The sequence below is a fragment of the Dasypus novemcinctus genome, chromosome 13 (genome assembly GCF_030445035.2).
Source record: "Dasypus novemcinctus isolate mDasNov1 chromosome 13, mDasNov1.1.hap2, whole genome shotgun sequence".
Classification (NCBI taxonomy): Eukaryota; Metazoa; Chordata; class Mammalia; order Cingulata; family Dasypodidae; genus Dasypus; species Dasypus novemcinctus.
This window is the reverse complement of record NC_080685.1, coordinates 5,475,202-5,499,912: the sequence shown is the minus strand read 5'-3', so window position 1 is coordinate 5,499,912 and position 24,711 is coordinate 5,475,202. Positions and strand designations below refer to the sequence as shown.

Below are 24,711 nucleotides of genomic sequence, written 5' to 3'. Positions count from 1 at the left end.
GGGAAAGGGGCCCCAAATAACCAAAAACATCCTAAAATATAAGAATGAATTTGGAGGACTTACACTTCTTGACCTTGAAGTGTATTATAAAGTTACAGGGGTCAAAAAAGTATGGTATTGGCATAAAGATATAAACATTGATCAGTGGAATAGAATTAAGCGTTCAGAAATAGATCCTCACCTCTGCGGTCAACGGATTTTTGAAAATTCTACCTAGTCCACTTTTCTGAGACAGAATAGTCTCTCAAGATATGGTACTGGGAGAACTGGATATTGATAACCAAAAAACTCAGAGAGTTACCCTATATCACTCCCTATACAAAAATCAACTCAAAATGGATCAAAGACCTAAACATAAAAGCCAGGACCGTGTAACTCCTAGAAGATAACATAAGGAAACATCTGCAAGACCTTGTAGTAAATAGAGTTTTCTTATTCCTTACACCCAAAACATGAGCTACAAAAGAAAAAATAGATAAATGGGACCTCCTCAAAATTAAACACTTCTGCACTTCAAAGGATTTTGTCGAAAGGGTGAAAAGAGAGCCTGCTCAATGGGAGAAAATATTTGGAAATCACACTTCTGACAAGGGTGTAATATCAATGATATATAAAGAGATTCTACAACTCAACAATAAAAAGACAGATGATCCAATTTTAAAGTGTGTAAAAGGCCTGAATAGACATTTTTCTAAAAAAGAAATGTGAATGGCAAAAAAAAAACATGAAAAAATGTTCAACATCACTAGCTATTAGGGAAATGTAAATCAAAGGGACAGTGCGATCTTATTTCACACCTACTAGAATGGCCACTATTAACAAAATGGAAAACTGCAAGTGTTGGAAAGGATATGGAGAGATAGGAACACTTATTCACTGTTGGTGGGAATGTAGAGTGGTACAGCCACTGTGAAAGTCTGTTTCATGGCTCCTAAGGAAGTTAGATATAAATCTACCATATGACCCATAAATATCACTACTAGAGATATACACAGGAGAACGGAGAGCAATGACACAGACATCTGCATACTAGCAACATTATTCACGATTGCCAAAAGATGGAAACAATCCAGGTGTCCATTAGCTGAAGAATGGATAAACAAACTATGATATGTATACACAATGGAATAATATTCAGCTGTAAGAAGAAATGAAGTCATGAAGCACATGACAATGTTGATGTACCTAGAGGACATTATGTTGAGTGAAGCAAGCCAGACATGAAAGAAGAAATACTGTATGATTTTGCTATTATGAACTAACTGTAATGCACAAAATCACGGAGTTAATAGTCAGAATGTAAGTCACCAGAGAATAGAATATGGTTAGAGAATGGGAAGCTCGTGTTTGATATGTGCAGAATTGGTAAAAAGCTGTAAATGTTTGGAAATGAATAGAAATGGTGAAAGCACATCATAGGATTTCTCATTACTGTGCTAACATATAGGTATGGTAGTGGTTTTGATTTTTTGTGTTTTGTTTCTGAGTAATGAAAATGCTCTAATATTGATTGAAGTTATGAACGCAAAACTGGAGTATACCTAATGCTATTCATTGTACACTTCAGATAAATTATATGGTATATAAAATAATAGGGTGGGTTATTTTATGAAGAAAAGCTGAGAAAACCCAAACAATTAAACACTGGCAATTCTACAAGGGGGAAATACACCAAATGTGAGATACAGATTATATTTAGTAGCAATACTTTGACAATGCTCTTTTATAATTTGTTACAAATGTTTCACACAATGCAAGGTATTTGTGGTGGAGTGATGTATGGGAGCCTTTATGATTTTATGCATGTTTGTTTTGTAAGTTCACAATTTTTACTATGTATGTTCATGTATGAATGGTATACTTCAATGGATTGTTTAAAAAAAAAAAACTTACCAAGCTTCAATTGCATACTTGTTCTCTGTGCCCATATATCCCTCTGTTTACTCTCTTTATGTTGTTTTTGTTCCACTTTACCACTTTATATTTTGCATATCCATTTCAGGAAATATGCATTTTTCTTGTTCAATTATATTCTGACTCTTCCAGGAATTAAAGAGTAGAATGTATATTGATTACGGTACTATTGGGTTTTTGATTTACCCTTTTAGTCACCCTTACTGAGATCTTAATTTCTTCACACTACTCCAAGTCACTCTCTCCTGTCTTTTCCTTTCAACTTGCAGAACTCCCTTTAGTAAGGGACACTGCTCATTTTTTTCTGTTCTTTTCTCAATGTCCTGTCCTGTAGTTCACTGATTCTTTCTTCTGCCTTTTCATATCTACTCTTGTATGCCTGTAGAGTGTGTGTGTGTTTTAGATTAAAATTCATTTTTATTTTAAGACAACCTGCATGACATGTTTTCTTAAAAACAATGTCTCTGCTACAAATGAATCAGGATCAAAATAAATGATGAGTTAAAGATGACATCAGTCTATCTGTCTAAGTCCTGGTATGGTGTGGATGAAAAGCAGCAGCCAGTTGTGATGAATGGTGGGTGTAGCAGTTTGATATGATTATGGATTCCAAAAATAGATACTGGATTATGTTTGTAATCTGATCTGTACCTGGGCATGAGGGCATGATTGAGTTATGATTAGGGCTTTGATTGGGCCACGTCATTAGGGCATAACAACAGATAAAAGGCATGACGAAGAGAGTTGAGGGTTTTCTGATGTTGGAGTTTTGATGTTGGAGTTTGATGCTGAAGACTTAAGCTGGAGCCCTGGGAAGTCAGCACGCAGAGGAAAGAGAAGCAAGCCCCGGGAAGGAAGGACCTGAGCCAGGAGAAGAACACAGAGGAATAGAGATGGCTACTTAGACACAGCACAATCCCCAGGGAGAGAGACAGAGCTGTTCACCTGATAGTCTATAGCTGACCTTGTGGAGAGAGGCAGAGTCTAGAGAGCCTCATAGTCTACAGCTGACCTTGTGGAGAAAACAGAGGTGCTGAGCCCAGAGGAACCCAGGAAGCCTGAACCCTCACAGGTGTTGCCAGTCATCTTGCTCCAACATGTGAAGATAGACTTTGGTGAGGGAAGTAACTTGTGCTTATGGCCTGGTATATGTAAGCTCCTACCCCAAATAAATACCCTTTATAAAAACCAACCAATTTCTGGTATTTTGCATCAGCACCCCTTTGGCTGACTAATACAGTCGGTCAATCCAGATAAATCATTTTGCATTTAAGTGGTCCAGTCCACAGAACCTGGGTTGAGTGAAACACCTCTTTTTTTTTTTTAAAGTTTTATTTTTTTATTTATTTTTCTCCCCTTCTTCCCCCCCCCCCCCCCCCCCCGCCCACCCCAGTTACCTGTTCTCTGTGTCTATTTGCTGTGTGTTCTTCTGTGACCACTTCTATCCTTATCAGCAGCACTGGGAATCTGTGTTTCTCCTTGTTGCATCATCTTGCTGTGTCAGCTCTCCGTGTGTGCGGCACCATTCCTGGGCAGGCTGCACTTTCTTTCGCACTGGGCAGCTCTCCTTATGGGACGCACTCCTTGTGCATGGGGCTCCCCTACACAGGGGACACCCCTGCGTGGCACAGCACTCCTTGCACACATCAGCAGTGCTCATGGGCCAGCTCCACACCGGTCAAGGAGGCCCGGGGTTTGAACCTTGGACCTCTCATGTGGTAGACAGATGCCCTATCCATTGGGCCAAGTCCGCTTCCCGCAAATACCTCTTGATAACAGTTCTGCTGTAGTTGGTATCTCTCTCGTTTTGTGATTTGACTAGAATTATTTGAAGAAGGCGAATGGTCTGGTTCTTAAACAGAAAAACAAACATATCAGTTGAAACAATTCATGTGGAAGGCAGAACAGAAAATATCAAGCTGTGTGGAGGGATTTAGCTACAGGTCACTGTGCTGTCCCCTGCTGTTGGTGCTATAGTGTTTAAACTACTGACTTCAGTGAAAAACAGTGGTATGCTGAATACGTTTTCCTATGACACAAAAATCTATTAAGGTGAGATGTCAAGAACAGAATGGAAAAGGGGTCAGACAAGCTAAAATGATGTTTGAACGGAAACGATCAAGTTTCAGAGAAATAAACGCCAATGCTCAAGTGCAGGGTAGTAGATAAATGCCGTCAGGAATTATAATAGAATTTAAGTCTGATAAGAGTGCACAATATGACAGTTTGAAAAATATGTAACTCAAAAGATAATTGGCTCTGGAATGATGTCATCAACATGGTGACATAAGACATCTCCTGGAAAAGTCTGCCCTTAGACTCAACCAATAAAAGGACAAACCCTACTTGCTAAGAAAGAACTCTGGAGGATAATGGAGATTGGAAAAGGACTCCATAGACACTGGATCAAGACAAAGAAAACTAATCTCCATTATCAGGTAGGAAATTTCCATCCTGGGCCCAGCAGTCCATACCCCTCCCTGTCACTTGGCCCCATGTAGTGTAGGAGTTGCACAGAGTAGCACGGCCCAGGTCCCTCCAGCTGCGGATGCAGATGATAAGAGCCAGTCACAGCAGAAAGTTAGAACCCCATGCATATCTAGGCACAGGGACTCAAGGCCACAAAAATCCAAGGCAGAACCGGAGCTGCAAAGTTGTGCTGCATACAATGGGGCCTCCAGGGAAAAAGAGAGAGAGAGAAACTAACCACAGCGGGACTGTTATCAAGAGGTGCATGCATTCAACCCAGTGGACTGTGGACTGGACCACCTAAATGCAAAATGACTTATCTGGATTGACCCACCATTCCCTGTTGACTCCATCTGGCACCCCGGGCAGGATACCCTAATGGGGAAGAAACTAGAGGCAGAAAACCTCACGAAAGGTAAGGGGGTGGGGTAATGTGTAGTACATATCTGTTTAGTACAGCTGCAGAGGCAAAATATTTACCTACTGTGTGTAAATAGTATGTTTAGGTACTCTTGAGCTGTGTAACAAGTTTACAGTGATGACAGATAACAGAAATTATAAATGAATGGCTAAGGAATTCAAAGTACCTTTGTAAATGTGGAGCACATTTGTAGTTGACAGTATTTAACCTATGTTGTTAAACTCCCAGTGAAAGAGGGAAATTCAAGTAGGCCTGCCTGAAATTCTGGTGCGCCTGCCAGTGTGTCATCTAAATAATCAGGATAAATGGGCTAAATTGGAGATTTGAGGAAGATGTGTGTAAAAACATTTTTTGAGATTTTGTCCCTTCAATCTAAAGGCCTCCTTCTTCTCACTCCATATGTAATAGGGTTCTTTCCTAGTCATTACCCTATATTTATCTGTTTTATGCCTGTCCTACTTTTTCTTTATGAAAATGGGTGAAAGGAATTATGTTAGTTTTCTTATTGTCACATCATATAAATTCAGTAACGTATATGGGAGTGTTCTCTAAACTATGAAAAGCTGTATACATATGTAAGATTGTCGTGATAGAAATAGATGAATTTACTCCTTTGTTTGTGGAGGCTGTTCACTTAAAAGAACTACACCTGAAATATTTATTCACCAAATTGTCTACTTTGCCTTGGAAGCTGTTTGCTAAAATGAGTTAAAATATATAGGTTATTTTTTAGTTAAAACTAAATAAAATGGATTTTTAATTTCCTCAAATAGAATTTTGCAAAAATATTTATATAACCCAAACCTCTCCATAAGGTGAGATCACGTATGCCATGTCACAGTACAGGTTTTTTTTTTCCAGTTATGTCCCTAAAAATAAACCTAGTTTTGTTGTTAAAATTTGCTGTTTCCTCGTCACATAAGAACATCTCCTGAATGTTAGTAAAAATCCTTCCAATCAAATAAGGATAAATTGTCCAGTATGCCAGTGGAAGAGGATCCATTGTGTGTCACTTATGAGCAGCTTTACAGAATAACGGCTAAGAGGTAAGTTGAACACAAACATGCTGTTTATGTGGTCAGAATATTTTGAATTTGAGCTTAAGTGTTCAGATGAGATCCAGTATGTTTGAATGCTCTAGGTTTGCTTTTAATAATACTCTGTACCTCTCCTACTCTCCTCAGGGTTTTAGAGCCTGAGCATTGGGGTAATTCTTTATAATTAGGTACAGAAGGAGTAACAGAAACTGAGTAGTCCACCTACCCAGAGGGGGTCCTCAGAGAGGACCAGTGAGTGTGTACAAGAAAGAAGAGCTGCTGTTGTCCATCCCTCCTATTAAGGGCTTGCTCTAGATTACAAAGATGGGGGTTTCCTTTCTCAGTCGTTAGGAGTTAGTTTAGCAAAAACTTAAAATATTTCCTATAAAATAAAATCATTCTTATTGAAGTGAAAGACTAGGAGATCTTGAATGGGAACAAACAGAGATTTTATTGGCTTGAAAGAAGAGAAATATAGGGAAGTAAATATTTTATTTTGCCCCTGCATCTGTACTAAACAGTAATACTGTCAAAAAAAACAAAAAAACAAAAATGTATTTTTCCACTAAATTAAAAAATAATATATATGGTTTTAGGGGACTAGTTTAAAAAAAAAGTCTGAGACTTAGATGTGTTCTGATTGTCAGAAAGTGACAGAATTTGACTAATAAGAATACGTAAACGAAAAAGGAATGGAGTAAACTTCTTGTTGAAAAACAGTTGTCAGAGGAAAAACAGATGATGTGTTTTCTTTATTGCATTTTAAAAATTACAATTATTACTAATAGAAGCTTGCCTATGCTTGTAACTGAGCTCGCATTGTAGTTTTGCATTATTCCACATTTGAAGAGAAATGATGTTGGGAAAAACCTGGGTTCTAGTCCGGTTGTGTAGGCTTCAGTGAATTGTGTCCTTCATCTATAAAATGAGTGGATAGATGACGAGGGTGGCTAAGGGGTCTTCTTTACTTAACCATATGTGTGTTGTTTTTTAAAATGCTTATGTTTTTAGTAAAGAAAAACAGCATCTTGATGTAAACATGGGAGTTAACTCTCAAGTGATTTAGAACTCTTTTGGTGGGAGTACACTTTAGAAGAAATATGACCAGCACAAAACTTAAGTAAGAGGAATTTTATTTGCTAAATTTAAAAATGTGCACTGAAGTCTTGAAAGTTAGATGCAAAATAACTCAAGACATTCTTTATATTTTTCCCTTTAGGTATTGGAATACCTAACTATTCAAATAACCCTGAGTTTAAGAGTTATAATTTGTTCTAGTTGAAAAGTAATAAAAATTTGTACATTACCTAAAAGCAAAGATAATGTTTCCGTAATTGCCTGTTTTTCTGGTTAAGAATAAATGGGCCTCATTTCTTTTTACAAAATTTCCTTGATGATATAATAACTGAACTATGTTTACTGTTTGAATAGTAACAGAAACAGTATATATCTAGCTTTTTTTGGAAATTGTGATTTTGTAGTTTCAGAATTTATCTAATCCAAAAAACTTGGTTTTGAAAAGCATACGTGAATATCCTATTGTTATTCCTATAGCTATAAGTTTGTTTCATAGAATATTACATTTGAAGCATAAGAAAACTATAGGGAATTGTTGAAATATCATATTGCAATGACTCTGTACTGCTATTCCTTGAAGATAATAGTTTTAATTTTGAACATACTTTTTAAGTTCACTACTATTTGTTTAATTTAAGATAATAAATGGTGTTCTCATCTCTTTTAAATATTTTTAATCTCATGAGAATCTGAAAGCATTATAAATATATTTAATAATGAAAAAGATGTTTTCTAAACTTGAAATAGATGATACAATTCACATATTTACATTTGCTTATTAAGTTTTCCTGTGGCAAAATGAGATATAACTTGAAATAGTAGTATTTCGAGTTCATTTACTTTCATTTTATTTTTTATAGATAATGAAAGCCTCTTTATCTTACTGTAAAAATTATTTTCCTTCTCTTGTTTATCAAAATCATCTTTGTGTGGCTTGTAGTCATATTTCTACACATCAGGAATGTTGCAGTCTTCTGATTTCAGCAGCAGCAACACTATAATTAGTACTGGGCAATATGACCAAACTTATTTTAATCTAATACTTTGATCAATTTTCAAAATGGAATCATCCTGTTAGAAAATATTAATAGCTTTAATGTACAAAGATAAAATGAACAAGATTATCCCAAAATATAGAAATACAAGAGATAAAATGATAGTTAGATTTCATTTAACAGGATTCCTGGAGCTTTAATATTAATGTCCATAAGACAATTTCTGCTCTAAATTTATTATGTTAGTGTCCCTCAATTTTTATTTTCTCTTATTTCCTGTAGACCAGATGTTTGTAAGTTTGAGGGGGAAATGACATGAAGAATTAGATGTATCATTGGGTTTGCTTTTTAATCAAATGATAGGGAAGAAGTTTAATACTTTATAATAGCTATGAAAGACAGAGTGAGTTTAGTAGGAGAGGAATGGGAAGGATTGGCTATTTAAAGTGTATGTGTGTACATGTCTGGCAAACAGTCGGTACTAAAAATATTTATTGTATTGACTGGAGGACTAGGCAAGGAGTTGTTTAAGGGAAGAAACTAACATGTTGACTTCCCAAGTTGAAACATTTTTATTAAAAAAATATTTTTGGCTTTGGACTGTTTACTCGATTGGTAGTAAAATGATTTTCAAATGGTGATAAACATCAGCCACAATCAACATTCCCTTTATTGTGCAGTGCTATGTTTCCCTGAATTTGGGGTAAATATTTATAGACATTTTTCCTTAGTAATTATTTTGTCTCCCAGTTTTTGTACTTATTAGATTATTCCTCTTTTAATAAGAGAGAAAAACACACTGGAATAATTTCTTGGACTTTGAAAAGACCACTCTTTTCATATGGGATTTTCAAAAGGGATTTTCCTGTTTCTTACAACAGTGGAGTTTGAGAGAAACAATTCCAAATTCATTTTTCTTTTCAGTGCAATTATTGTAGCAAGGAAAGGACTTTTGAAATGCCTCCAAAAATATTGGGTCAGAGTTAGGTTTTTTGTGTTTGTTTTTTTTAAATGAAGCAAAATTTCCATTTGCCATTAAAAAAGATATGGTCCAAGGGAAGCAGATGTGGCTGAAGTGACTGGGCTCCCGTCTACGGTAAGGGAGTCCCAGATTTGGTTCCTGGAGTCTCTGGTAAAGGCGAGCTGGCCCACACTGTGAGCTGATGCAACAAAATGACGCAGCGAAAAATAGACACAGAGGAAAGACAATGAGAGACACAATAAACCAGGGAGATGAGGTGGCTCAAGTAATCGAGTGCCTCTCTCCCATGTTGGATCCTGGAGTCGGTTTCTGGTGCCTCCTAAAGAGAAGGCAAGAAGATAAGACAAGCAGACACAGAAGAATGTGCAGCAAATGGACACAGCAGACGGCAAGCATGAGTGGCAAGGAGGGGGCAGAGAATAAATTTAAAAAATTTTTTTCCATTTTTTAATTTTCTTTTTAAAAAAGATACACAGATCACATAACATGTTACATTAAAAAATATAAGGGAAGCGGCTGTGGCTCAATCAGTTGGGCTCCTGTCTACCATATGGGAAGCCCTGGGTTCGTGTCCTGGGGCCTCCTTGTGAAGGCAGGCTCGCCTGCACGTTATGGAGCGCCATCTGGCCTGCAAGTGCCATGGAGAGCCGACTCAGCAAGGTGATGCAACAAAAAAGAGAGACAAGCAAAAACACAGAAGAATGTGCAGCAAATGGACACAGAGCAGACAGAGAGCAAGCTGCAAGGGGGGAGGGGAAATAAAATAAATACAGACAGAGAAAGAACGCACAGTGAATGGACACAGCAGACAGTGTGCAAAAAAGCCACAAGGGGGGGGGGGGGATAAAAAAAATATGAGATTCCCATATACCCCACTCCCCACACTCTCCCACTCCTTCCACATCAACAACTTCTTTCATTAGTGTGGTACATTCATAGCATTTGATGAATACATTTTGGAGGACTGCTATACAGCATGGATTATAGTTTACATTGTAGTTTACACTCTCTCCCAATCCATTCAGTGGGTTATGGCAGGATCTATAATGTCCTACATCTGTCTCTGCAATATCATTCAGGATAACTCCAAGTCCTGAAAATGCCCCAATATTACATCTCTGTTTCCCTCTCCCTGCCTTCAGCAACTCCCATGGCCACTGTCTCCACTTCAATGATATAATTTCTTCCATTGCTAGAGTCACAATAATTCTATAGTAGTGTACCAGCAAGTCTACTCTAATCCATATTTTATTCCTCTGTCCTGAAGAACCTGGGATGGGAATGCCCATTCCACCTCAAAATTGAGAGGGGACTTAGATCCCACATGGCTAATGGATGGGATTCTACTACTAGCAGTTGTAGACTCTCTTGGTTCCTTGGTGTAGTGGTTGACCATCCTCACCTCCTTGTTGGCTAACCTGGGTAAGTTAAACAAACTGGAGAGTAGGTGTTGCAACTTTGCTGAGGTTCGGGACCCAGCTGGCACATGGGCTGTCCAGAGATTCAAGTCTCCTGAGCATACACCAAGCCCAGCACCAACCACAGGTTCAGTAAAAGTGACAGAAGAGATGTGTATAGAGAAGTCACATCTGAGTCCATCTACATCATATTCAGGGGCACAAATTCCAAAGTAGGGTCCACTGGCAAGGCACTGAATGCCACAGCCATCTGCCATCACTTTAGGACCTAGGTGTCTCCATAGCCCTCAGGAGCACCACTACCTGGGGTTGTATCTACTTTGGCTGCGTCTGAGATCCTACTGAGTCGTGCATAAGCGCGACCCCTCTGCTGACCTGATTCATTTTGAAGTCTCTTAGCCATATAAACTCATTTGCCTTTCCTATTTCCCCCTTTTATTCAAGGTCTTTTTCTAGTTGCATCACCAGGTGGTGCTTGGTAGTAATCCCTCAGCACCATGGAGGGTCATCCCTGGGAGTCATGTCCCACACTGGGGGGAAGGTAATGCATTTACATGCTAAATTTGGCTTCTCTAGAGAGTGGCCACATTTGAGCAACATGGAGGCTCTCAAGAGGTAATTCTTAGGCACCCTGCAGCTCTAGGCCTACTTGAAATTTCAAGCACACAGGCTCACAAGCATAGTCTTCAGTATCAAGGGCCCATCACTGAACCATCCTTCTTCACTGGTCTTTGCCCTTGCCTTTAGGGGACTATTGCTGTTCCATTGGGGAATGTGACAGAGTTTCCCAGAATGGGAACTCAGCACTCCTTCAGTTGTCATGTAAAACTCTACCCACTATGTCAACCCAATGAACATCTGAACATATCTATATACCCTATATGCATGCCCTGGAGAACTCCCTCCCACCCATGCCTCCCCCATCAATGTCACCCCACACCAGTGCTCCTCCCCTGCATAGCTGAACCCTTCTGTGATCCAAAACTTCCTAAAAAATGTAGCCTAATATATTGCCAAATACAATAAATAGGAAAATGAAATAGTAATGGTAGGTTTAAAGATTAGAAATAAAATGCATAATAATTTAGAAAAACAAAGTAAAAAATAAATTGAGGTATTAAATAAAAAATCTTAAAAAAAAAATATGGTCCTGTGTGGTATGCAGGATTGCACACACAACTTTTATAATTAAAGAAAAGAAGACACTATTAATATACTATTAAAATAATATGGATTGATTTGTCAGCAAATACAGGTCAAAGACTCCTCTGCACTGGTGACTCTTAACTTCAGAAACCACCCCCTTACCTTGCCACCAGAGAATTATAGGAAGAATGGAAGGAGTCTCATTTTCTTCTTGGCTCTTTTTTTACCAATGTCCCCAGAACTGTTTTATAGCTCTGAGTAGCATTAGAAATAAATTTGAATATATTATATATATTTAGTATATGCATGCATATATAATACAAAGTATAATATAGATACATAGTTAATTTTATTAAGTTTTTGAAATTTTTAAAACTTTAGCTTTTAAAATGGAAAATAGTTTCCTTTTATTAAGTTGGAATGTCAAGCACATTGCTGATACAAATTTCCTTCTAGAAAATAAAAAAAAAAACAAATTGTTACCTTTGGGGAAGCTATTTTCAAAAGTTTTAACATGTGGCTGTTATAGCATTTTTTTTTTTAAGGTTTATTTATTTCTTTAGCCCCCCTCCTCTCGCTCTGTGCTCCTCTGTGTTCATTCATTTTATGTTCTTCTGTGTCTGCTTGTCTTCTCTTTTGGTAGCACTGGGAACTGATCCTGGGACCTTCCAGAGTGGGAGAGAGGTGCTCAATCTCTTTTACTACCTCAGCTTCCTGGTTTACCGTGTTTCTTATTGTCTCTCCTCTGTGTCTTTTTTTTGTTGCATCTTCTTGCTGCACGAGCTCTCTGCTTGGGCCCGCACTCCTGCAGTGGCCAGCTCTCCACTGGGACCAGCTCACCATGCTGGCCAGCTTGCCTTCACCAGAGGCTCTGGGAATTGAACCCTGGACCTCCCATCTGGTAGATGGGAGTCCAATCACTTGAGCCACATCTCCTTCCCTATTATAGCATATTAAGGAACCCCTTTATATGTACACAGAGCATGGGATTATAGACCAGCATTAGTCCTTTTAGTTATAGTCTCTCCACAAATGTCATTGTAAGACTGTCATAGTCAGTGTTCCATTATAGCATTTTATGTGAGAGAATACGTGCCATAGGATTACTAGCTTGGTAAAAGACATGACTGCCAAAGATGCAAAATGTAGAGTTTATTAACTTTCTTAACATAACTCTTATGATGTAGCTGTGAACAAAATGTAGACTCTTATTTGAGAGTCCACAGGTGCATTTGTGAGTGACTGGACAACCGTTCAAAGGAAGTTTTTATTTAAAGATACATAAAAATAGATCCTCCATTAGTCAGGTGGAGGGTAGATAGAGTGGGGAGGGTGTTAGGGTGTTAGAAAGTTATTTTCAAGTCTTTGAAGTTTCAGTAGACCCTTGACATTTGTGGGGACAAATACCAAGTCCTTCAAAAATGCTAATGAGCAGTAGTCCTTCTGTTAAATGTGGCAATGTATAACTGACCCCTCCAATCTTTAAAATGCTTATAAATATATAGAACTAAAATTACTTGTGAAACTATTGAAATTCTGCTACAAAATAAACTCAGTATATTTATTATAGTGGAGTGACTCATCAGGAAGGGATTACGTTCTAAATTCAGCTTGAAAGGTGAATATTCCATATGGAATAAATTACTCCTGAAAATCTCACAAATCACTCATAATTTACATGTTACACAGATTTGTATGTGTTGATTTTATAAGTGGTTGAGCCCTTATATTCTTGCCATATTGAAGATAGTCATGCCATTTCTAAAAAAATTCAGCTACTAACATTTTATTTCCATTGTTGGCACGAATTGCTGTTTATTCAGACCGGGACCAGATAAATAAATCAGCTTATGTTTAGGGGCCCTTTTGAATGAAAATAATATCGATTTCTTAGCTGAAATTATACTTAGTGTATGGTGAGATGCTCATATCATGGGAAGCACGTGTGTCCTGTGACTGCTCAAGAGCTCAGTAGATTCATGTCTTATTCTTCATTTTCAAGGCATTCACTCACTGAGTTGAATGATGAGCAAAGTCACCCTAACTTCTGCAGTTTCTCTCTTGTTGTTAAATGTTGCAACTCCACCATGTAGCCTTATTGCAGTAACATTAAAGATGAACTGTCTGAGACTGTGACTGTGATGAATGAAGACAAGGATAAAATGTAGCACATAAGGAGGGAAATGTGAGATTATGTCTACTTAGGGCTATTGGGATGGAACTCTAGAGCAGAAACAGGGCCAAGAGGAGAATGAAGGCTGCAGCTTGGGCAGGCAGTGGTTGTGAAGTGGTAGGTTCTTTCTTAACGTCATGGTTTGTGGCTGTCTTTTAATAGTGCACCTCTGAGTGCTCTTATTTATTTCTGTATCCTCAAGATCTTGCAGTGTACTTCACATATAGGAGATGTTCAACAAATTTTCTTTGAGAGGGCTGGGGATTGAACCTTGTATATGGAGAGCCCCACTTACCCACTGGGCCACATTGGTTTCCCTGAGTTGTTTTTTTGTCGTTTGTTTGCTTGTCATTGGTTTTTGTTTTTCTGGGAGGCACCAGGCACCAAACCTGGAACCTCCTATGTGGGAAGCAGGCACTCAACCACTTGACCCATATCTGTCTCAATAGTGTAACTTTTGATTCATTTTCTGATATTTAACCAGTACAAAATTTAGTCTCAGACAGTCTTAAAACTCTAAACCATTGATAGATGATAGGAGGACAATGAACAGATTTGTATATTTGACTCTTTCATTAAAATTAAGAATCTCTCATTTATCTCAATGTTGTCTTCTTTAATTTCTTTGCCACTTTTTGCCCACAATTTTGGGTCATCTTTGCCCATTTCAGTCACAGTACCTTAACCACTATTTTGCCATGCATCATTTGAAAAATTTATCACCTCTTTTTTTCCCCCCAACATTTACCTTATCTAGAGTTATCTTAATATTCCTTCATATTACCAACAATGCTATACTCCTAACATCTTTAAAAAGTCAGACTCTTTATCTATGGTGTTTACAATGAGAGCATGTCAGCATACGATGCTTTGAGTACTGTTAATATTTTACCCTTTTTAAAACACTGAAGGATTATAAAAGCATTAGGGACAAAAGGCACCTCAGTATTTTAAAGAAAAAAATGCAGACTTTATGAATGGCCTGGCGTGTTGTCTATGATGAGCAGAAATTGACCTTAAAATAGTATAAAGTAAGCACGTTCTCCACTTCAGGAAAACATAAAGCATTTACTAAACCAGTCCAAAAAAAAAAGCAGTGCTGTCACTTGAGCTTATTTTTTATAAGCTGACCATAGAGCTGTAATGATTCTTATTTTTTGCCCTTAAATCTTCTGCGTAACAGTAGTGTAAGCATGATTTAACCATAAAGACTATGGTATTGTCACAGTGTAACAGCATCAGCTTTATATCAGATGTCTTAAGTTCTTTTTTCCCTTGGATACATACTTTTAGAAAGGTGCTTCTTTCTGCATAGTCCCATCTCACCTGTTTTGAATACTTGTTTTGGCTGAGAACTGCTCTACCTCTGTGGAAGTGCTTCTGAACTTAAGGGATCAATTGGTGTTCTCAAGCTTAACGTTATGCAGTGAAAAAACTTAAAGAAATTAAATTTAAAAATACTTCCTTGGAGTAAGGATTGATTGAATAGCACCATTAGAAGCTAGTGGAAAACTGCCAAGTTTCACCAAAAAAAAGTTGTCTTTTATTGGAAAGGCTAAAACGTCAAGTCCCATGTTGGTTCTTTTACTGGTTGTTATCATGTTGCAAAAGATGTACACTAACCAGAGGCTAAGCAAATTCAAACTTCAGAGCCTCTCCAAGTTGCTATCCCGATGGTTCATGGAGAAATACTCCTTCACAGTGAGCCCTGGACCAGGTCTGTGCCAGTGATGATCTTTACATTTGAAGGCATGACATTTGATCAGGGCTATTCTGAGGCGCATCTTCTTCCAACGTCTCTGTGTTAATTTTCTCTACTACCCATGCCAAATGGTAGGCCTACAGGTGTAAGTAAGTAGACTGAAGTAGACTGGGTCTTTTCCTTTTTACCTGCTGTTATATCCAGAAAGTAGGTTTAGGAAGACAGAATGGGATAGTGGAAAGATTATGGTGGGATTTGGAATCAGACTAACCTGGTTCTGAATCCCAGCTCTGCCAATTTCTAACTGTATAATCTTTTGTAATTTATTTAACATCTATAAGCTTCAGCTTTCTCATTTGTAAAACAGGAACAAGAGACTAATAAATTCTTACAAGGTTGTCATGAACATAAAATGAAATTTTAAAAATACAAATATGAGAAGTGGATATAGCTCAAGTAGTTGAGCTCCTCCTTCCCATGTACGAGCCCCAGGTTCAATCCCCAGCTGCCTAAAAACAAAACAAACAACAAAAAACCAGCTCCCATTGGGGAGCAGATGTAGCTTAATAGTTGAGCACCTGCTTCCCATGTATGAGGTCCTGCGTTCAATCTCCAGTACCACCTTAAAAAACAAACAAAAAAACAACAAAGAGTTGAGGCAGTGCCTGGAACATGGTAAACACTCAAAAATGATAGATAGTATCAGTGCTACTATTAGGCCCACAATGAAAATTTATCAAATGAGTGCCATGTGCCCTCAACAATGGTAACCATGAACAGAACTTCTAGAATGGAATCAACAACCTTTGACATCTACTGCAACAAAGAAGACAACCATTTTGGCTATTTCTAGAATGACTTATTTGCTAATATTTTTTATTTACACAGTCTGACTATATTTTGAAGAGTGTCAATTAGAAATAATTTTTCTATATTCTAGATCATTGCTATCCAGTAGAAATTTCTGTGATGAAAATATTTTATACCTGTGCAGTTTAATGTGGTAGCCACTAGCCACGTGTGCCTTCTTGAGCATTTAAAATGTGGTTACTGCAACTTGGAAACTGGTTTTTTATTTTAATAAATTTCAATAGTCTCAGATAGCTAGTGTAGCTCTAGACAAAAACTTATTACTGATTAGGCAAAATCATTCTTAACCATGTACAAGTTGGTAAAAGTAAGTGTCAACTGGTCAATACCAAATTTCCACACAGAACTTGACAGAAATTATTTCTCTCTCAAGTCATATGTTGTTATATTTCAATTTCTCCTTATTATCTATCACCTTAATTTTCAAATTACATTTTATGAATTCTTCCATGGTTTTCTGAATAATAGATTGAGTAATAGATTCATGTTGTCAACTTCTGTCAGCTTCAAAATTGCCAAGTTCTTCCCTCTCACTCTGCAAGGTCTTTGCATTCCAGTATTTTTACTGTTCTCTGGTATTTTCTTTTCTCTCCATTCTCTTTTCTCTTTTATACAAATAACCTATTTCAAGGATTATGAAATGATTTTAAATCATCATTGGATTACTAAAGTTTTTGTGTGCTTCTTTTTCTTACTAGGTAAAGTTATCCTTTAAGATTATATGTAATTTTTTCTCATGGGTTTTAGCATACATTCATTTCTTCCATGTATTTTTTCTTAGCTAGGAAACCAGGAAAAATGTATAGTAGAGCTTCTCTTAATATACCTCTTCATTTGATTCTACTTATTTGATGCAGAAAAATATTCTTTTTATTTAATTATCAGTACACCATGCTTTTCAAATTGCAGAGTTCTGAAGTCAGTTTTGTAGATTGAAACCAGGTTTTGTTTTGTTTTTAAGAAGGATTAGAATAGAATAAGAAGGAATAGAAAATATCAGAGTAAATTATACATAGTAGAGATTGATAACATTTCATGAAAAGTTTGTTTTATTTATATATGTATATGTGAGAATGTGTGTGTTTTTAGATCTTGATGTGAACCAAAATTTCAGTGTGAATCTTGGTCAAATTTTTTCTAAGTTTGAAAACTTGTGCCTAATAATTGGTGTGGTTTGGTGGGGGCAACAAAGTCAGAAGATCTGGTTTCAGGCTTGGATCTTCTTTGGACTACCATTTAATGTTTTTGACTTTCAATATCTTATGTATATAACAGGAATACCTGCCCTATGTGTTTCATATAGTTGTTGTGAAGATCAAATAACATTCTAAGGTTATATACAGGTGCAACAACCCTTATTCCTTTGAAGTGTTTTTGTCAGTCACTTTATAGTGAACAAAAGTTGGTGACTTTCAATAGCAAACATTTATGCTCATGTTTGTGAGCCTGCAGGTCAGCTGTGATTTGGCTGACCTAGACTGCCCTTGACCAAGTGGCTGTTTCAGATTGTGGGCTCTCTGGGCCCTGGGTCAATTTGGTTGTGCTCCACAGGTGTGTGTTCTGTGGTCCAGGCTGAAGGAGCAGTAGCTACCCAGGCATGTTCTTGCTTTGGACAATCAGCAGAACAGAAAGCCAGGCTGGGCCACATAAACACATTTATGATTTCTGCTTGTATTGTAGCCATGAAAATTTCTTTGTTCAAACAGGCTGACTTGGGACCCAGAAAACTGGGAACTCCCTCAGGAGCACAGTGTAGGCTTGACCCAAGACAGAATCAACCAGGCTAGACCTAAGGCATCAAGAAGGATGTCAAGGTGAAAAATAATAAACTGGTAATTTATTTGACATGTTTGATTATTTGAAAAAATATTGATAGGTATTTGCTAGAACTCTCTGAACATTTGGAAAAATGTCAGTCATCTAGAAAAGTGAGCTATTTTAAAAAGTAGACAATTCCATTAAAAAAAACAAGAAAATTAATTTAAGCAAGATAATGCTTGTCTCAGTGTAAATTAATTACTGACTAATGATTTGACCAAAATTGTGATGTAACTGTGTGAAAAGACGAAGTAGGAATGTTAGATGGGTGGTATAAGAGACCACAGTTCTTAACTTTTTTAACATGAGTTCAATAGGTCTTGGTTAATACTGGAAAATTGAGAAATAGCCTATATAAGTATGCTCTTCAGAAATTTAGAGATTAATATCAGAGGAGTTAATATGTTTTCCATTGGGGTTAGGCTTGGAGACTGGTGAGAGAACTGCTCTTTGTTTAGGCAACTGAGTACTGTTTGATTTAAATTAGGTCCATTACTCTGATAAGAAAATCTAATCAATCATAAAAATTTTAAGTTACACATGTCTGGAATTAAGAAAGAAGCTCCCTATAGTTTAGAAGTGTGCAGATAAAGAATAACAGTCTGCCTTCCATCATAACCTGTTCCAGGTACAATTCTGAGGTACTGCTTTTAGCAGTTTCTGTTTTTAGTTCTGATGATTACTTTCATGACTTGAAGTGACTCTTTTGATAGAGTGTAAAGCTATTTGGCTTGTCTTTGCCTGGTTAGCCAAAAGGTGGCCAAAGCAAACTGCTTTGCAGCCATTGCAGGTTAATAGTGTTCTCTGAGAGTTGTGCACAATTGGCTATGACTCTTGATGGTCTTTCATCCCTGAACCACTCTATACAGCCAAGGAAGTAGCCCTGACCTAGTTGGGTGAGGCAAGGATTGTCCTACTAGTAGGAATACGCCATTTCCGCCAAGAGATTTCTCTTCCAACTGTTGGAGCTGGTGCCATGGCAGATTTCCTTGACTCGGGGAGTAAGTGCTGATCCACTGGTTGATTTTGCTTATTTCCACCAAAAGCTCTATTGATGGCATGGATGCCTGAAATGGACAGTATGTGTCCATATTCCTCTGTGCTTTTTTGCATTTTGAAATTACAGTAAAGTTTTATTTAGTTTTCACCAAATCGTTGCTTTACAGAGTAGGGAGAATTTTTATTGGATTAAATTGAGAATTCTTCTGTTCTCAATAGCCACATATCCTTAGGCAGGTCACCTTTTCTACTTATCACTTTTATTTTCTTGAAAGATACATAGAGAAAGAAATCAGTAATAATAATAATGGTAATAGCTGCCTTTTGTTCATTTTTTATGACATGCTAGGTACTCTGCGAAGTGCTCATTATCTCATTTACTCTTCCCAGTAGTCTTAGAAAGTTGGTACAGTCACCGCTCCCATTTTAGACTGAAGAAGCTGAATCATAGAGAGAGTTAGAGTGACTTGTCCTTGGTCACAAAGCTGGCAAGTGCCAGTGCTGTGTGTGAAATTCTGATTTGTGTTCACTCTGGGGCCCATGTTCTTTACCTCTGTGTTTGACTGACTTACAATTTGTTATTCAACCTCTTGCTGATTTTTTAAATATGAGAATAAGAAAGCAGCTGATCTGTACTTAAAACCTAATTACAAATATAAGTTTCTTATGTTGTTGAACAGTGCTTATGAAAATTGTTGCACCTTTTCTTTTTAAGAAACTTAGGAATTTTATGTTTTCTATTTCTATAAATTTATCCGCTTAATTGAAACTCTGAAGTCATCCTTGATTTCTCACAATACCTCTCCTTTTATTTCCATGTAAGCACTATGTTCTCTTTACATTTCTAAGTTTCTCTACTCATCAGCTCTAGAATATTGCAAATGTCTTTTCATTCATCGCCCTTCTTCCAGTCTCTGCCACCTTAAATTGATCACATTGATTCAGTTTCTTAAAGTTTAGCTTCTCTCATATTGTATACCTGTTTAAACTAGTAATATGAGTCCCTATTATTTATAAGAAAATATAGCTTTATTAGTATAGAATTCAAAATATTTCATACTGTGGTCTTAATCTCTCATTTCATGAGTCTATGTGCCCTTTACCTTCTTACCACTTTTCTTTTCTTGTCCATGTCAGTTTTACACCTAATCTAGTCATGTATTTTCTCTACTACTCATTTGGTATTTTTCATATGATTGTATTTTGGTAGTCTTTATGTATATATAAATATGCCCCATGTCTGTAACTGAACTGTTAACTCCTGAGTACAGGGATGGTAACTCTGTGAGTCCATCAACAATATTTAGTATGGTGCCTTGCTTATAGTGCTGTGTAAAAAATAAGAATAAATTTCTGAAGTTTTAAAGTCAACATAAAAATTCCAATTTTATGCTTCTTTGCTTTTGTTAATTTCATAAATATTAGACAAGTAAAACTTAACACTTTCTTATTATGTCCTTTCATCTCTTTAATTATGTTTATTTAAGAGATTAGAAATATGTTAGTATAATTTAAAATATTTTAAAGAAAATAAATCAGTTTAATTTAGTATTCCAATCTCCTGAAAGATACAGAAAATCTAATTTGAATGAAAGTGATATACTTGTAGATAAAAAATATTCATAAGTTTTAAAATATTTGATAACTTGTAATAAGGTTTCACAGTTTATTATATTGCTGGCAATACATGACTTTGATGGTGGCTATGAATGTAAGATAAATATATCTAGGAATTGTTTAATCTTGCCTGATGAGCTAAATACTGTTGAAATTGTTCAGAATATTGAGTAATGATATAAGGGAATTTGAAAATGTACTTAAATACTAAGTTTAAAACATTCTACTTAGGCAGGCTTTTGTTTACCAAAAGAAGATTACGTTTTTGTCTATTAAAGTTGCTTCCTGCTTTCTGCTGAATTTTCAAATGTTTCTGCTTTGTACTATCTCTATTCTTATTTTTCTTAGCAGTTTAAATATTTTTTAAAAGTTCATGTTTTTCACTTACTTTTCCTTATTTTTATAAATGTTTTTAGTATAACTATAATAGTTCTACTTCAACATATAAATTATTTCAAACTATGTTCTATATAAGGAATTGTTTGCTTTGAATTATTTCAGCAAGATGAGGATAATTTGCTCCTGAAAATAAATAATAGGCCATCATAAATTTTCACATATTTTTGATGTTCATACTTATGTTTTTAGTCTTAGAGTGTTTTATTGCCTTTTTTGATTATAAATTTTAACGTATTTTAGCCCAGACTCTCATATACTCTGAATGCTTAAAGGTTTTTATGTAGTATTTCTTTCCAACTTATACTGAGCATTATAACGATGCCTTCTTTTACATCTCACATTTTTCTAAAAAAATTTTAATTTCTTTTACCCTCTAATTTTTTTTTTTGAAAAATGAAACAAACACATATTTCATAATAAAGAGTCACAATTACTTGGTATAAATTATTGCATATGTCTTATATAATCTCACAAACAAAAATGTCAAATTTTAAAAATAGTGTTTTAAGTTAATATTATTTTTAATGTAATTTTAAAGGGAACAAGCCTTAAAATGAAAGTGTAGATAATCCATTCTGACTACTCTCATTTAATCATTTCATTTTTAAAATTAGACTTCATCTTATGATCCAAAAACACCTCACTAATGTGCATTTTTGGATGTGTTAATTCCCTTTGTCATAAAATGGAAGCTATCCTTAATTTTCTAATAATTTTTCATCACATTAGAATTCATGGCAAAAATAAAAATGAAGTAATTTTGAATTCAAGTGCATGTGTTTGATATGAATGTTTCCTCCCCCCTTCTCTCTACCTAAGGAAATAGAAAAATTGCGATTAGAACTGAGTGAAAGCAAGCAGAATTTGGAACAGGAGCAGCAGAAGGGAGCCCGAGCCAGAGAGGAGTGCCTGAAACTGACAGAACTGCTGGGCGACTCCGAGCACCAACTGCACCTCACCAGGTACTCCCTAATCCCGTTACGCACCAGAGCACCAATTTCATCCCACTCATTTTTGCCACCGGCTTCCAAAGAGTTGTTAGAGTTTGTCTTAGTCATTCAATTCATACACAGCTTTCAGGCATATTCAGAAAAGTGGAGATGTGGAAAGCAAAACACCCAGGCATGTGAATGATAAGTGTGGCAGAGAATTACTGATACATTACAAAACCTTTCATCTGCAGTGCTCAAATATTTAGGTGGTTCTCTATCAATACAGGCTAAATGACATGTTTTTCCTAGCATCATCACTACCTCTTCTGTTAATTCTATGTCTAATAAAAATGTGGTACTGAAAAATCTGATGAACATATTTAGGAAAATAATCAGATACTGCCAGTGGTGAAAGAGACAAAGTAAAAGACATCCTAAGATGCAAATTGAGTGATGGAAGTGATGCAGAATAAGGAATCTGAATCCTAAGGCAGTGTAGGATTAGGAATAAAACTGATTGGTACTCTTCATGTTCAGACCATTATTAGAATTGTGCATATACCATCATGGTTTCAAATCACATAGTTTCCATCATGAGGTACTGTGATGTGACCCTCATTGCCCTAAACTTCAGTAAACATACAGCACAGCCCTCAATTACCCTAAGACTTTTCAGGTAGCAAGAATAGTGAATTTACATATACACATATATACACCCATATATACACACAGAAGAAAATTTAAAATGGATAGTAGATGTTTCACGTTACCATGTAAATGGTTTCTTCTCACTTTGAGTATTAGTATGATATTTCAGTTTGCAGGTCAAAACTTTGGGTTTGTTCATTTTTCAGAGTTTCTCAATTTTTGGAGAGAACTTTGTCTAAATACATGTATAAGCTTATGCTCTTTGGTTTGGTTCATAAAGTAGAAGAATACTGGTCTTCCAATCATAGTAATACATTGAATTTAAACTAAGAAAAGGGGACTGATCCCTTTTACATTAAATATGACAATGTAATTCCGAGCACGGTACGATAACAGATGGAGAAAAGCACCACTTGAACAGCCTGCATTTGGAGAAAAAAATATTCTAGAGGTTGGTGAACCTCCCAAAGTTTTGGGTTAGTGTTAAGATGCCTCTATTTCTGTTAAAATCAAACTTTGGTAAAAGCATTTTGTTATGATAATATTCCAAATGGTGTGCCAGCTTCCATTTTAAACAGTGAAAGAAAAAGAGGAAAGACAGAAAGATGGAAAGACAGAAAGAGAAAGAAAGAAATGATTTATATATGTGTGATATCTGTAGAAAATCCCAATAAATGAAACACTTTTATGCGAAAAAAAGACTTCCTTCTACAGAATAATACCTGTTCTTTTAATGCATATTCACAGTATTGTCGTTTGAGACCTGGGGATATAATGTTGACATAGAGCCTGCAGTTATTTGGTAGAAGTTGCAGAATTTAGCTTCATCATGAGAATGTTAATGTTTTTTTCCTCTGTCAGACTTCTGTTAAGAACCAGCCATTTGTGTGCTAAGCACTGCTAAACTACAAAAATGGGGCAGCTTTTAATGTCTGCGTGGTTGAGCTTGTCAATAAACAGGCTGCTTTTGCCCCTTTGCCATTCTGCCTTATTCAGAGAGCTTATTCCTGAAGTCAAAGCCCATAGAGAGTTTTCCTGTACAGTATCAATTTGTACTGTCTGGCAAGATCAATTTCTTGCAAGTAGAGCATATTAAAATGCAGGAACTGCTGAAAATGGACGTGTGGTAACTAATTCCTTTGTTCTTAAGAAATACGGTTTTGCTTGGTTGTGTAGAAAGCTTTTTTTTCTGTTAAGCTTTATTTACACCAATTCTAAAAAAATGTAAATCTAGTTTTACAGGAAATACAACTTAATTGCCTATTTTCTAGATGCGGTACTCTTTGTAAGCATTGTACACTTCTTCATTTATGTTCATGTCTTATAAAATTCACAGTCCTAAATTTAATAATGACAGTTTAAAAGGCAAGGAGCAATGCCAGTATATCCTTTGCACTGAAAATGTAACTTGACTGTTGGGTTAAACATGTCTGATATACTTTTTGGGGGGTTTTAGAGTTTGCTTCTACTCACCATTCTTTACTGATTCAGGATACTTAGGTTTATGACTGTGAAACATTATTTCTTTGTTTTCATTGTAAACCAGTTAAAATAAATTATTTCCAGACAGGCGGCTCCTCACCATTTAGTCTGAAACACTTGAATGATACAGTCTAAACAAAAATTTAAAATCTGATATGAAAACCATGTGATAAGGTAAAGATGAAATAAAGATCCAAACCCTCAAGGCAAAAAAAAAAAAATTTTTTTAACTAGAGTATAAACCTGTAGATTTATTTGAAAGATGCCACTTATTTTGGTATTGCCCTTTATGGTCCAATTGGGCTTAAAAATGGAAAATAGAAATTTGGCATATAATTAAGGATGTAATTTGTGTAACGTTCATTTATTGAGCACCTAATATCTTTTAAGTCCTTTTCTTGGCCCTGGAAATAGAGAGAAGAGTAAGCCCCAGTTCCTACCCTTTTGTTGCTCGTCCTCACTGAAAAAGACCAACCAGCATAGAGCAGTGAAAATGGAGTGGTAGGAAGTCCAGAGGTAGAAATGACAAATACCCCAGGAGCTCATAGGAGGAGAGTCCAAAGGGCAGCCAGGCCCAGAGAAGGAGCACTTGGGGTCACTGCTTGGGTTCTT

The 24,711-nt window shown here is 36.4% G+C and overlaps 1 protein-coding gene across 6 annotated transcripts in view; it reads left to right on the top strand.

Annotated features, from left to right (window-relative positions):
* SDCCAG8 (SHH signaling and ciliogenesis regulator SDCCAG8) overlaps window positions 1–24,711 on the top strand; it is a 260,026-nt gene that overhangs the window by 130,339 nt on the left and 104,976 nt on the right. For all 6 annotated transcript variants that reach the window (XM_058309409.2, XM_058309410.2, XM_058309412.2 and 3 more), the window contains one exon: window positions 21,857–21,999. In XM_058309409.2, coding sequence (XP_058165392.1) covers window positions 21,857–21,999 — 143 coding nt within the window. The remainder of the gene's footprint in view (window positions 1–21,856; window positions 22,000–24,711) is intronic.